This window comes from Danio rerio, chromosome 22, assembly GCF_052040795.2.
Source record: "Danio rerio strain M-AB ecotype USA chromosome 22, GRCz13ab, whole genome shotgun sequence".
Classification (NCBI taxonomy): Eukaryota; Metazoa; Chordata; class Actinopteri; order Cypriniformes; family Danionidae; genus Danio; species Danio rerio.
The window spans coordinates 3,010,001-3,024,192 of record NC_141042.1 but is presented as its reverse complement, the minus strand read 5'-3'; the positions used below and the strand labels follow the sequence as shown (position 1 = coordinate 3,024,192).

The window sequence follows — 14,192 nt, the reverse complement described above, 5'->3', positions numbered from 1 at the left end:
AGAGCTGTGTTACACACTACATGGAGGGGAATTTTCAAAAACCCATAATATGGGCTCTTTAAGTGCACGGCTTTATGAATTTATCCCCGCATCAGGTTTGGTTTCGGTGTCTCCATAGCAGAGTAAAGATGCTTTAACTATCATGTGTGAGGTGAAAAACTACCATCAATAAACAATCACCTTCAGGATAGTATTGAAAGATGATTAATAAAAGGTAACATTTTATAATGGACAAACCTGAAACTAATATAAGTATATATCATATCATGTAGTTGCATCAAGTTTAGGAGAAAACAAACAAGTTAATAAATCTTAGTTATTCTTAAAAGTGTAGTTTCTCTTTTCTGAACAGTGACAATCTGTAGGCTTATATGTAGAAAATCTTCTAAACGAAAGACTAAAGGAGATGAATATTTATTTAGAAAATTCTAGATCACACAAAAAAGCAAGATCTGTAGCTTATTTTGATGAAATATGAAATCGCTGAAAAATGAGTGTATAATATCGAAATTTTTGAATGGGGGAGAACATGCAAACTCCACACAGAAATGCCAACTGACTCAACCCAGCGACCTTTTTCCTGTGAGGCGACCAATGGGCATTTTTACACAAATATCTGTACTTTCTACTCCTTACATTTTTAAACCAGTCTTTACTTTAGTTTTTATGTGTTTGTTAGTGTTACGTCCCGACCAGTCTAGGGTTGGTGGGAACAATAACAAGTGTACAAAAAAAAAACAAAGAGATAAACTCAAATACTCAATTTAGGTTTTTCCCCTTCTCCTGTCCCAACTCACAATAATCACAACGCTGATCAAGTAGTAACAATATTTATTATTTACTTAGACAACAAAGATAGAAGCATCTCTTCGGAAGGGAATCCAGGCCAAAATAATAAACAAAAAGACAGCTAACTTGTGGGGAAATAATTCTAACTTACCTGCTCAAATAAAAGTACCCCAAATAAAACTACAGCAAACTTCCCTTTCTCCCTTGCTACCACAAACCAGGAGAAAACGTTTTAAAGTAAATGGCGATTCCCAACCTACCGCTTCTGTTTCTAACCAAAAATAATATATATATAAATATTTAATCAGAAAAGCCAATAGATTCAGATTTAACAGAGAGCCGTTTTAGAAAATAATTAAATTGTCAGTAACAGAAATCAATCAATTCACACCAAGTCAACCAACAGTTTGGGGCAGGAGATAGGAGACGCTCGGAACAATAGCAGCGGCGGCGGCGGCGGCGACGACGACGAAGATTTGCGACCTGCACCGAGCAGAAAGATCTCCCCATTGTTCCTCTCCTCCAGCTTATATACGCTCCCACACGCAACACGGCTGGACCGCAATCAAGCGCAGCTCTAGAGGGAGGGGGAGAGAGAGAGAAAGCTGCGCATGCTCCACAGCCCACAACACAACATCAGCTCCAAATGCATAAACAAAACACAAATCTGTATATATATAATATTTATATATATATAAAATAAACAAATAATTAATGCGTTCTATAACGTAACAGTTAGTGCGATCTTCATTATTTCTTGTCATTGCTCAATTTGAACGCCTATTTGATGCAAATAGTGTATTTTTTTTGTCACCGTGCACCTGTGAGCTGCAGTGCACAACTTTTTATAACCAACACAACTTATGTAGGCTGGTTTAAGAAGATTACCATGACAAAGGCTAGGATGGCTACACAGATGAGACAGAGATTCGTCAGCTAGTGAAGTGCTGTGCAAGTAAGCCTCACTCCTCTGATCAGACAGACGCTAGAGGCCATGGTCTTTAACCTTTTTGTTAGAGCAACCGACTCCCATACGAAGAGTCCCCAGTTCGATCACAACTCAGAGTGGGTTGGGTAGTGTAGGACCAGCGGGTTTGCATTGGTGCCGTGACCTATGGGGTAAGTGTAATGGAGGCCAGCTAGTGAAGTGCTGTGCAGGTAAACCTGACTCCTCTGACCTCTAAAGGTGCTTTAGCGACAGACACTAGAGGACATGATCTTCAAGCCTGGTTTATACTTCTGCGTCAAGTGACCGGCGTAACCCACGACGCATGCAACGCATGTAGCTGTGCATTTATACTTCCGAAACGCTAGTTGGCAGTGAGGTGTAAATGTTCCTCTGTGTCGAGTTTCTTCGCTGTTGTTTTGCTTTTCCTGAACACTTCCTGAATGTACAAGTGGCTCAAACTCGCTCATTTTGAGGCAGGAACCGGCGGATGTGCCACAACTTTAACTGTGAGGTAAACACAAAACAAAACTTTCCATCCGGAGCTCCTTCACGGGACTCCACACTTGTAAACAATCGCTCCATCTGGCTCACACCATTCACGCGGCTCTCTGTCCTACCCAGACACGTCAGCCCTACCAAGCCGACCAATCATAGAGCTTGCGCTACGCGTCGTTGCGACGTGTAGTTATATTTTTTGAGAGGTGCACGTCAGCGACGCCGATGGCCATGGCGTAGGGCTATGCGTCGACATGTAGGCTGCGCCGTAGCATACGCTTACGTTTGACGCAGAAGTATAAATCAGCCTTTAGTCTGACTCCAATACGAAGAGTTGCTGGTTCAATCCTAGCTCAGAGCGGGTTGGGTGGTGTAGGACCAACTTGTGCAACAAACTGAACGTTATTTACAACTTTATTACCTGTAATTCACAGCCTATGCAGGTTCTGTTCACACATCATTTGCAGGCATGCACGCAATACATCATTACTTGAAGACAGAAATGACATTTTTGGAGGAATTATACCTTATAAATACAGTATGTCACTTTTAACACTACTTTCAGGTGTCCACATCGCTGAGCAATGTACAGTTGTCAGAATTATTAGCCCCCCTGTTTGTTTTTTCCCCCAAAATAATTTTCAAGACATTCCTAAACATAATAGTTTTAATAACTCATCTCTAATAATTGATTTATTTTATCTTTGCCATGATGACAGCACATAATATTTCACTTCTATACAGCTATAAGTGACATGTAAAGGCTTAACTAGGTTAATTAGGTTAACTAGGCAGGTTAGGGTAATTAGCCAAATATTGTATAACTATGGTTTGTTCTGTAGACTGTCGAAAAAACTATATAGCTTAAAGGGGCTAATAATATTGACCTTAAAATATATATATAAAAAAAATTAAAACCGCTTTTATTCTAGCCAAAATAAAACAAATAAGACTTTCTCCAGAGGAAAAAATATTATCAGACATACTGTGAAAATTTCCTTGCTCTGTTAAACATCATTTGGGAAATATTTAAAAAAGAAAAAAAATTCAAAAGGTGGGTTAATAAATCTGACTTCAACTGTATATAAAACAATGTCAAGACTTGTGTGACCGCTTTTATGCTTCTCTCCTGCCCTTGAAAATTAATTGGCTGAATTATAGAGATGATGGATTAAGATTGTGTGGGCGGTCGAATCGAGGTTGTGATCTTTTTTCCGATTAATTCTGCAGCCCTGCTGTTAAATTTAATATTCACAAAACCCTGGAAAAAAAAACACTGATATAACGAGTTATGTATGAGAGCTGCTCTTTAAAGACAATAAAGCAGCTTTAGCCTAATGCAAACAAAAATAGTTTAGTCAAATATAATAAAAAAAATAATACTTTTTAAAGATATACAGGCCTACAGAATATTTTTAGATTGTATGAACATGAATGATTTTCGACCTAACAGCCGCAAAACTACATGCTGAACGCTGTGAGTTTGCGTCAGGATGGTAATACATGGGCCGGATTTTCGAGCAATGCCGGGCAATATTGCAGGGTGTAATGCTGCTTGGCTGCTTTCATAAAACTTAGCAACAAACATTTTACATAGAAGACTTAAATGTAGGGTATTATTGTATCAACAGGAAGTGAGGTCTAGTTACCTACCAATCCTCACTCACTCTTAAGTCCCTGATTTATCGGGGGTCACCACAGTGGAATTAGCCACCACTTATTTCAGCATATGTTTTACACAGATGTTCTTCCAGCCACAACCCAGTACTGGGAAACACTCATAGGCCCCGTTTACACTAATGCGCTTTAGTTTGAAAACGCAGAAGTTTTGCTACGCCATCCGTCCACACTACACCAGAGTTTTCGAGTGCTGAAAACGAAGAGTTTTGGAAACGCTGGAGAGGCTGTTTTTATTCTAAAACGCTGCTGCTCCATCTCAGTGTGGATGAGAGAAAACGGAGACATCTATAAAAGGAGGCGGGGCTGCCAACATTCGCCTATCTGATTGGGGCTTTTGTGTCATTGTGTATCCCTCCCTTATTCGTCAAGCCCCTATCACATGACTATAACACATGGCTTTAACGCTACCAGAAGACAGCAGACCAGCCTTCACTGTAAACAACAACATGGGCACAGAAATGGGAGCGCTGTTTGCACTATTGTCTGTTTTAGGCGCCATTGTGCTGTTATTCAATTGTTACGTTTATTAACAACTCGACCTCGTCGTCTGTCCACAAAAATAACTTTCTTGCTTTCTTTGCCATCGCGTTCATTGTTCAACCGGCGTTTGTTGACTAACAATAAACAAATGTCGAGCGAGACGCATGCTTCCTGTTTGTACTAGAATGTGCATGCCCAGAGTGCGCGAATGGTCACGTGATATACATTTTTGGTGGCGTAGTGTGGATGGTGAAACGCTAGAGTGGACGCGGATCGTTTTTGATCTAAAACGCCGTTTTAAAACGAAAACGCACTAGTGTAAACGGGGCCATGCACTCTTGCATTCACATATGCACTTATACACTACAGCTAATTTAGTTACCTATTCACCCATACTGCATGTCTTTGGACTTTGGGAGGAAACTGGATAGTTACCTGCCCAGTGAAACTAAAACATGTAGTAGTAATGGGTACTTTTTACTGAAGTACATTTTTGAGGCCGTACTTCTTTACTTTTACCCGAGTACAAAAGTGTAGTCAGTACTTTAACTCTTACCATAGTTTTACTTCTACTTGAGTAAAGGTTGTGTGTATCTTTGCCATCTCTGGAGTTTTCTGGGAGGTACATTTTGTTGATGTGTAAACATCTTTACTAACCGAGAACATGACTAAGACCTCTCCACTGCATGAGCTCTAAGATGGATCTTCAGCTCGGAAGTCCTCAAGAATGTTTTGCCGCATTGATCACACTTGTGTGTTTTCTCTCTATTGTGGATCAGCATGTGTGATTTAAGGTGTGCTAACTGCGTAAAACTCTTCCCACATTCAGTACATGTGAACGGTTTCTCTCCAGTGTGAATCCGCTCGTGTGCTTTCAGGATTTGTACATCACCGAATCTCTTGTCGCAGTGTGAACACTTGTACGGTTTCTCTCCACTGTGAGTCCTCTGGTGTCGTTTTAAGTCTGCAACCCTAACAAAAGTCTTCTCACACTTAGTGCAGGCATGCTTTTTCACACCTATGTGGACCATCTGGTGTCGGTTCAAGTCTCCGACTCTAATAAAACTCTTTTCACACTTAGAGCAGGAATACGGCTTCTCGTTTGTGTGACGTCTAAGATGGATGTTCAGCTGTGAAGGCCGCAAGAATGTTTTGTCGCATTGATCACACTTGTGTTTTTTCTCTCCATTGTGGATCATCATGTGTGCATTAAGGTTTCCTAATTGCGTAAAACTCTTCCAACACTGAGTACATGTGAATGTTGCCTTTCCAGTGTGAATCTTCTCGTGTGCGTTCCGACATTCTGACCTACTAAACCTCTTGTCGCAGTGTGAACACTTGTACGGTCTCTCTCCAGTGTGCATCCTCATGTGCAGTTTCAAGTCTTCAGCTCTAAGAAAAGTCTTCTTACACCCAAAGCAGACAAACTCTTTCACGCCAGCGTGGATGAGCCGATGTTTTTGTAAACTCTGCTTATATGCAAATCTCATTGTACATAACGAACATGAAAAAGGCTTCTCTTTTGTATGAAGTCTATAATGGTTCTGCAGCGATGAAAGCCTAGAAAACGTTTTGCCGCATTGATCGCATGTGTTCGGTTTCTCTCCAGTGTGGATCTTATGATGTACTTTTAAATTCGACAGTTGTTTAAAACTCCTCCCACACTCGGCACATGTGTACGGCTGCTCTCCAGTGTGAATCCGCTGATGTTGTCTTAAATTAAACTGTCTATAAAAACTCTTTCCACACAAAGAGCATGCATAGGCCTTCCTGGCATCACTCGGCTCTTCGCTCTCCTCCTGTTTCACAACCAGGTCTGAAAATAAATCAAGAAGATGTTACTTTAGGAGAGAAATGTGAAGTAATGGTTAATCAATGATCTACTAAATGTCAACGACTCTTTAAATGCTTAAATGCTTTCGAGTCAGTCCCTTGACATTATACGAGGGTAACTACAGTACATCTACTTGTGTAGATAATAATAACATAATACTGAACACATTATCGCTGACGCACGACGTGCAAATATTTTTCAATGGAAGTCAATGGAGGAATATGACTAGTCATAATATATTTGCAGATATCTCCAATCTGATTTCGTACTAGTACAATTGTAATTGCAGATATCTCTAATTGTCATTCTGACTAGTCGAATTATAATTATGACGAGTCAAAATATAATTAGAGATATCTCTAAATATATTTACAAGGTTTAAATGCTAAAACGGCTTGCCATACGCTCTCACCCAGTAGCACAGTGGAGAGTTCTCTAGTTATGTCCTTTCAGTCGTTTGTTATGCAGTGATATGCAGTCAAATATTTCGCCAAACAGTCCTTAGGGATGCGGGGACACGCAGTCAGATATTACGCCGAACAGATCCGCCACTTTTGGCGCTCATAAACGATCATTAAGCTCTCTTGCTGCAGGAATGAGGAGGTCTGCTGAAGGCACGCAGCTGTCGTGCAGTGAGGGGTTTGCGTCTTTAATAAACTACGGCAGTTTGCGATCACTGAACAGTAAGAATGATTATTAAATCCATATGAAACAGCCCCTTAAAAGTCACATATCGCTTTCGGTTTCGGGCTTTGCCGCGTTTTGTACTCACACACAAGCGTACCGCGCCAAAGCCCAAGTGAACCGCGCTCAGACACACCTCTTCCAACCGGGCCAGGGCCGGCCAAGTGAACTGTGCTTGAGCCCGATTCAGCGCACTCACACTTCTCAAACGATCCAGGAAACGGGCCTGGGCACGGTGCGGATGGCATAGTGTGAGTAGGCCCTTAGTCTTTGAGACTTTACTGATGTTTTATAAACACAAACAGCTTATCACACTTCAAAGAAAAACATAAAGCTGCATCATACGACTCCTTTAAATATATCATCAACTTTAAATCAACTCTAGAAGGGCTGAATCTGTAGATGATCTACTTACTGTGATAGACTTTTCTGTGTTTTTGTAGAAAAGACGATTGCATGAAACTTTCCCCACAATCAGTGCAGTGATGCGGTTTCCCTCCAGTGTGCGTCTTCATGTGACTCTTCAGAGTGTGTTTGTTCTTGAAAGTCTTTCCACACTGAGTGCAGGTCAAACCTTTAACAGCTGTTCTTTCCATTGAAATACTATCTTCAGTCTCTGATTGAGTTTCTTCTTCACTTTTGACATGATGTTTCTCCTCATCTTCAGTCTCCTCCTTCACCATCACACCTGAAAATAAGTAAAAAAATTAATTGTAAGAGGCTAGTTTTATAAAGAGGCTTCATCAGGGCTCAACAGTGTGAGCATTTCACTTACATTTACAAAAGAATGTGTGCAAACTGAAAAATTAGCATGTGTGTGAATATATAAGATCTATTTTAAAAGAAAATGTAGCCCATCCACTCACATTTTCCACATAAGACATGAGTCTGCTAAACTTTCCACACATTTATTTGCCTGCACAGGAGCAATGCGTTGCAGGATTTACCAAAGCACAAGGTGACCCTTGGTAAGCTAGGTTTTAAACAAAGTAGCATTTAAATGTTCAGACACAAGAGTCTGATTATAAAACACAAATAGCCAGTTATAGCTGAGCTTTCCTGAACATCAGCACATCATGAAATAATCAGACACTGATTTCAAAACGATCAACCGTTGCGGTCAAAGCATTAAGCTACAGAACGGGACGACAATTTGTGGTGCACACAGGTTTCAGGAGACATTCATTATTTTTCCACCACACAAATGGATCATCCTCTCCATTAAATAGATTCTCCTAAAACAGATGAGCATAAAGGCGAACTATAGGCGTCAACACAGTGAGAAAAATCAGTTGGAATTATCTACCACCATATTACTAATTTTAAATAGAAATAAGCAGACATCAGTTTAAAAGATAATGGCTTTTGCTGATGATGATTCGACTTTTAAAGCAAACAATATAAACACAAACCTATTAGTTCTTCAGTGTCTTCCTGTTTAATTCTGCAGGGTTCTGGATCACTCATCTTCTCACTGTCCTTCAATAAACTCTGTCTTTGCAGATTTCTCTTCCTCCTGATGGTCTGATGCTCGTCTTCACTTGTAGAACAGCTGAACTGAAGGAGGACTGCAAGAGAAACGTCAATGAAAGAAATTAATTATGATAGTTGATTTAGTTTAATGAGGTATAAACCGTAACTAATGACGTAAAACTAAATGTTTTCCGTCTCAAACGTTACATTTTGCCGCATTAACAGATCTCATTTTGCAATATTATAACCACAGACGTTAAAAACCGAACACACTAGCACAGATAACGTTAAACACAAACACTGAGATCATATTGTCCTCTCAGAGCTCTCTCTGCCTGCTGTATTGTTTTGGTCAGCAGACACACAGATAGAGGTGAACTCAATGCAGAAACTAGTCACAGATTGTCGCTTTAATAAACTGTAAAGTGTGTTTTATTGTTGTGTAAACACGAGAAAAAGCGTCAACGACTCACCTCAGCTCTGAAGACTCGACGCTAAATGAACGCGTCAGTGCTGACGTCATCACGGCGAGGCGGGAGCAACGGAGGAACTGACAAGCCAAAACAAATGCTTATGTAGAAAAAAAAAGGGTCATGTTAAGTGCACTTTTTTCCAGGTTTGGTTTCTATGCCTCTTTCGCGGTGTAAATATGTTTTAGTGACGTTTTAGCAATATGTGAGACAAAAATTTACCATCAGTAAACACAGTATTAATAGTAAAAAAAGTAATTTTTTTAAATGGACAAACCTGAAACTAATAAAATTATGTATCATGTCATGTAGTTGGTATCAAGTTTAAGAGATAACAAACAAGTTAAACGAATCTTTTTTTCTGAAAAGTGTTAATCTTACCAGAACAGGCACAATTTGTAGGCCTGTATGTAGAAAATCTTCTAAATGTAAGAATAAACGAGATGAATATTCAATTAGAAAAATTTACATTACTTTAAAAGGCAAGATTTGTATTTTGATGAAATATGAATATGAAATAGCTGTAATATGGGTGTATAATATCACAATGTGTGAATTTGCAATAGTCACATCACAAGATCTGCTCATTCATTAATTTTCCTTCGGCTTAGTCCCTTTATTCATCAGGGATCTCCACAGCGGAATGAACCGCCAAATATTCTAGCAAATGTTTTACACAGCGGATGCCCTTCCAGCTGCAATCCAGTACTGGGAAACACTTGGTAAAAACACTTGTTTTTACTTGGCAGAACCGCTGCTCCCAACTTTAAATATGTAGGAGCACCCACCAAATATGAATGAGCACCACTGCAAACTAAACAATAAGGGATTTACTGTATTTGAAAACAACATCAATTAGGACTAACAAAAACCAGAAACAACTAACTAATGCTGTGACGACTTAATATTTGTGCAATAATTCCAAAATGAATATCTAATAAAAATAAAATATTAATGATGACGATGACAGTAACACTAACAATGAATTACATTTCTCATGATTATGCTGCCCTGAATGTGTTTGAGTGCGAGTTATCTGCTGTATGAAGTCCTGCTGTTACTTTATGAAAAATAAATGTGTGGTTTGCATAAACACAAATGAAGCATAGCAGTACGAAATGTTTATTTTGTGCTATTGTTTTTATATGCATGTCAATTTAATAAATACAAAAACAAACGAAAGATTTTAATAAACCATTCAATTTAAGGCTGAAAGCTGCAAAGCAGTAATCAGTGATTAAACAGAAAAATATGTACATCTCAAGAAAGGATGGACAAGAAAAAAGGAAGAAAAGTCTCACTTTTGAAAGTTTTGGTTTCGGTTTGTATCAGATTTTCATCTCTGTGTTTGTAGAAAAAAGCAGGCGAGTCAGCCGACTCAATATATGAAGAGCAGAGCAGGATTCTCCCGATGTCCACTGGCGCAATACCATTCTTTGTTATAAGCCGCATCAGTTTAAACTTAGGCCGTACTCACACTATGTACAGTTGCCTCGAACCGGGCCAAAGCACGCTTGTCCCCCCTCCCGTCTCCTCAGATGGCCCGCACTCACACTACAAACATCCCTAGGCACGCTTACGCCATCGATGCTGCGCTGTTCAGTGAGAAGCGCTCTCGCTCAGCACAGAGGAGATTTCTCTAGTTTTATCGTTTCAGTCGTTTGAAATGCCGTCAAATATTTCGCCAAACAGTCCTTAGGGATGCGGTGACACGCAGTCAGATATTTCGCCGAAAAGATCCGCCACTTTTGGCGCTCATAAACAATCATAAAGCCCTCGTGCTGCAGGTGAATGAGGTGCTGAAGGTGTCGTGCAGTGAGGGGTTTGCGTCTTTAATAATCTAGGGCAGTTTGCGTTCATTAAACGGTAAGATTGATTAATAAATCCATATGAAACAGCCCCTTAAAGTCACGTCTCGCTTTCAGATTTGGGCTTTGGCGCGTTTTGCACTCACACTACAAAAGCCCAAGTTAACCGCGCTCAGGCCCACCTCTTCCAACCAGGCCAGGACCAGCCAAGTGAACCGTGCCTGAGCCCGATTCAGCGCACTCAAACTTCTCAAACAATCCGGGAAACGGGCCTGGGCACGGTTTGCATAGCATAGTGTGAGTAGGCTCTTAGTAAAGGCGAGCTTCTTTGGCGAAGGTGTTCGATTTTAGATTTAGCGAACATTTGCGCTAAACACGCAGTGAATGCAACGCACCGAGATTCGGTGTACTTTTAACTCTTCAGTCTTTTGCATTCGCTGCGGTAACAAAAGCTCCCCGTCATCTGACAGCAGAAAGTCTTGAGTGATTGACAGCTGATATGAACCAATACAGCGGCACGGAAGAGCGATTCAGCACGTTTTTAGAAAAAAACCAAACAGGTCGCACTACAACCATTATATGCAGTCGCACAAATGCTCTAAAATATATCATGAGGTCAAATAGCTTAAATTTCGGGCGCATATGCAACCAAAATGGTCGTAATTTCAAGCCCTGTGATGTTTGTGAAAACACAATGGAGTTTTCTGGGAGGGAAATGATGTTGATGTGTAAACCGAGAACATGACTAAGGCCTCTCCACTGCATGAACTCTAAGATGGCTCTTCACCTCTGACGACCTCAGGAATGTTTTGCTGCAGTGATCACACTTGTGTTTTTTCTCTCCAGTGTGAATCTTCTCATGTACTTTCCGGCATTCTGACCTACCGAATCTCTTGTCGCAGTGTGAACACTTGTAAGGTCTCTCTCCAGTGTGAGTCCTCTCATGCGCGTTCCGGTATTCTGACCTTGCAAATCTCTTGTCGCAGTGTGAGCACTTGTACGGTTTCTCTCCGGTGTGAACCACCTGGTGTCTTTTTAAGTGTTCAACTCTAATAAACGTCTGCTCGCACTCAACGCAGGCATGCTTTTCCACACCAGTGTGGATCATCTGGTGTCGGTTCAAGTCTCCAGCTCTAATAAAACTCTTTCCACACTCAGAGCAGGAATACGGCTTCTCGTTTGTGTGAACACTAAGATGGTTCTTCAGCTGTGAAGACCTCACGAATGCTTTGCCGCATTGATCACATGTGTGTGGTTTCTCTCCAGTGTGGATCTTCATGTGTTGATTAAGGTTTGCTAATAGTGTAAAACTCTTCCGACACTGTGTGCATGTGAATGCTTTCTCTCCGGTGTGGATCAGCATGTGTGCATTAAGGTTTGCTAATTGTATAAAACTCTTCCAACATTCAGTGCATGTGTACGGTCTCTCTCCAGAGTGAATCCGCTCATGTACTTTCCGGCATTCTGACCTACCAAATCTCTTGTCGCAGTGCGAGCACTTGTACGGTTTCTCTCCGGTGTGCGTCTTCATGTGACTCTTCAGAGTGTGTTTGTTCTTGAAACTCTTTCCACACAGAGTGCAGGTCAAATCATTTGCAGCTGGTATTTCCATTAAAATACTTTGTTCAGCCTCTGATTGAGTTTCTTCTTCGCTCTTGACCTGATGTTTCTCCTCATCTTCGCTCAGTTCTTCACTCTCCTCCTTCACCATCACATCTGAAAATAAGTAAATCAATTCATTGTAAGAGTCTAGTGAAGAATCTAAGGATGTTTTTATATTTTATTGTTGTTATTTTAAAATAATTATTGCTTTAATATTTATTTTAATTTTCTATATTGTTATAATCTTATAGCCGTGTGGATTCAAGCGACAGGAGTAAGAGGTAAGAGAATGTCTCCATTTCAAGGTCTGTATTGTCTCTGGACAATAGCCACTTTCACACATACAGACCTTTCCAGAAAACTGCCGGCAATTTTCCGGAAAGGTTGTATGTGTGAACAGGTCTTTTTGAAAATACCTGTAAATTCGTTCTGGCTATTTTCCGGAAAGAGAAGTTGTAACATTACCGGCAATTTGCCGGAATGCTGCGCTGTGTGAATGCAGAAGGAAGATTGCCGTAATAAGCGCGTGCACGTCTAGAACGTGCTGACGTGAGACGTCTGCTTTAGCCAATCACAACAGTCAGACGCATTTACGTCCGCGCGGTTTGTGGGGATAAAAGCCTTTGAATATTTTTCCAGACACATTTAGCTGCTAGAAGTTAGTCAGATCACGTTTATATGTTCTTCTTAATGCCAACTGTGTAAATAATCATCGATGAGATGCTTATGATAAGCCGTTGTTTGTTTACCTTCAAGCTTTGCGTGTGCCTGTGAAACAGCCTGTGAGCGCCTGCACACGCACATATTATGAACATCTCGACATGCGAAAGTGATCCTGCGAAAGCTGTTCACAATATTGATCATCCACAGAGTTTGTAATTTAGTCAAATGTTTACAAATACAAGCGCAGCCGTTTAAAGCTCATTTGTGGTGAATGATGTCAGAATTTACCGGTATTTTGGAATGGATGTGTGAATGCTCTTTTCCGGAAAATTTCCGTGACGTCCTCGCCTGTGTGAACAGCGCTTTTTTGAATATACCGGTAAAGTCGTTCCAGAAATTTGCCAAATATTTACCGGTATCACTGTGTGAAAGGGGCTAAAGTTGTGAAGCAGGAATTTTCCACTGCTCTTCCTGTTGGGGATTTCATTGTGTCTTGATGAATTTCTGATGAATGTATTACTCTCATTTATATGCTTATTTGAGTGATTTCAGTATTATTATCAATTATAGTATTACCCATGCTGTGGCATTATTATCAGGTATGTGTGCTTTGGTAAATCAAAAAGTCATTCTGTGTAAATGCAGTCAGAGATGAGAAGGTAAATTAGAAGAGCAGCATTAATGTCACAATGAGGGCTGATTTATGGAAGCAAGGCCATAAGGACACCTGCGTTCTGTTCTGTAACTCGTGATAAAGCACACCTGCACGTGCGCCCACACACCTGTACTGACATCTAAAGAATTATGAGTACATATGAACTTCAGCTGAACTTACAGTCGACAGTTCAGTGGTCAGTGAACAAGATATATTGTTGAGCATTGTTTTTTGGCTGAGTCACCGCTTTTGAAGCAGGAAGGAAAGACCTTAGCCCCTTTCACACAGTGATACCGGTAAATATCTGGAAAATTTCCGGAACAACTTTACCGGTATATTCAAAAAAGCGCTGTTCACACAGGCGAGGACGTTACGGAAATTTTCCGGAAAAGAGCATTCACACATCCATTCCAAAATACCGGTAAATTCTGACATCATTCACCAGAAATGAGCTCTAAACGGCTGCGCTTGTATTTGTAAACATTTGACTAAATTACAAACTCTGTGGATGATCAATATTGTGAACAGCTTTCGCAGGATCACTTTCGCATGTCGAGATGTTCATAATATGTGCGTGTGCAGGCGCTCACAGGCACACGCAAAGCTTGAA

General features: G+C 40.5%; 2 protein-coding genes and 1 long non-coding RNA gene across 6 annotated transcripts in view; 1 reads left to right on the top strand and 2 right to left on the bottom strand.

Moving 5' to 3' along the window:
* Window positions 1-63: 63 nt before the first annotated feature.
* Window positions 64-3,128, top strand: LOC147831446 (uncharacterized). The gene is made up of 2 exons (XR_015521689.1): window positions 64-678; window positions 1,529-3,128. It is a non-coding gene; the product is annotated as an uncharacterized LOC147831446 (long non-coding RNA).
* On the bottom strand, window positions 2,630-8,927 carry LOC794515 (uncharacterized). 4 transcript variants are annotated; one of them, XR_015521495.1, is made up of 5 exons: window positions 8,858-8,927; window positions 8,324-8,479; window positions 7,327-7,599; window positions 4,742-6,209; window positions 2,630-4,029 (listed from the first exon to the last, which is right to left on the bottom strand). XR_015521495.1 is itself a non-coding variant. In XM_087303503.1 (4 exons), exons 2-4 carry the CDS (start codon window positions 8,376-8,378, stop codon window positions 5,062-5,064), a joined length of 1,476 nt encoding a protein of 491 aa, XP_087159629.1. In that variant the 5' UTR covers window positions 8,379-8,479; window positions 8,858-8,927; the 3' UTR covers window positions 2,630-5,061. The 4 variants fall into 4 exon arrangements, 2 of the variants coding, with proteins under 2 accessions (XP_087159629.1, XP_087159630.1); XR_015521496.1 differs by having other exon boundaries at window positions 4,756-6,209; XM_087303503.1 differs by having other exon boundaries at window positions 2,630-6,209.
* Window positions 8,928-9,960: 1,033 nt separating this feature from the next.
* The window catches only part of znf1171 (zinc finger protein 1171), a 7,062-nt gene continuing 2,830 nt past the window's right edge, over window positions 9,961-14,192 (bottom strand). Inside the window, exon 4 of the mRNA XM_087303625.1 lies at window positions 9,961-12,378. Coding sequence (XP_087159751.1) covers window positions 11,408-12,378 — 971 coding nt within the window. The 3' untranslated portion in view covers window positions 9,961-11,407. The remainder of the gene's footprint in view (window positions 12,379-14,192) is intronic.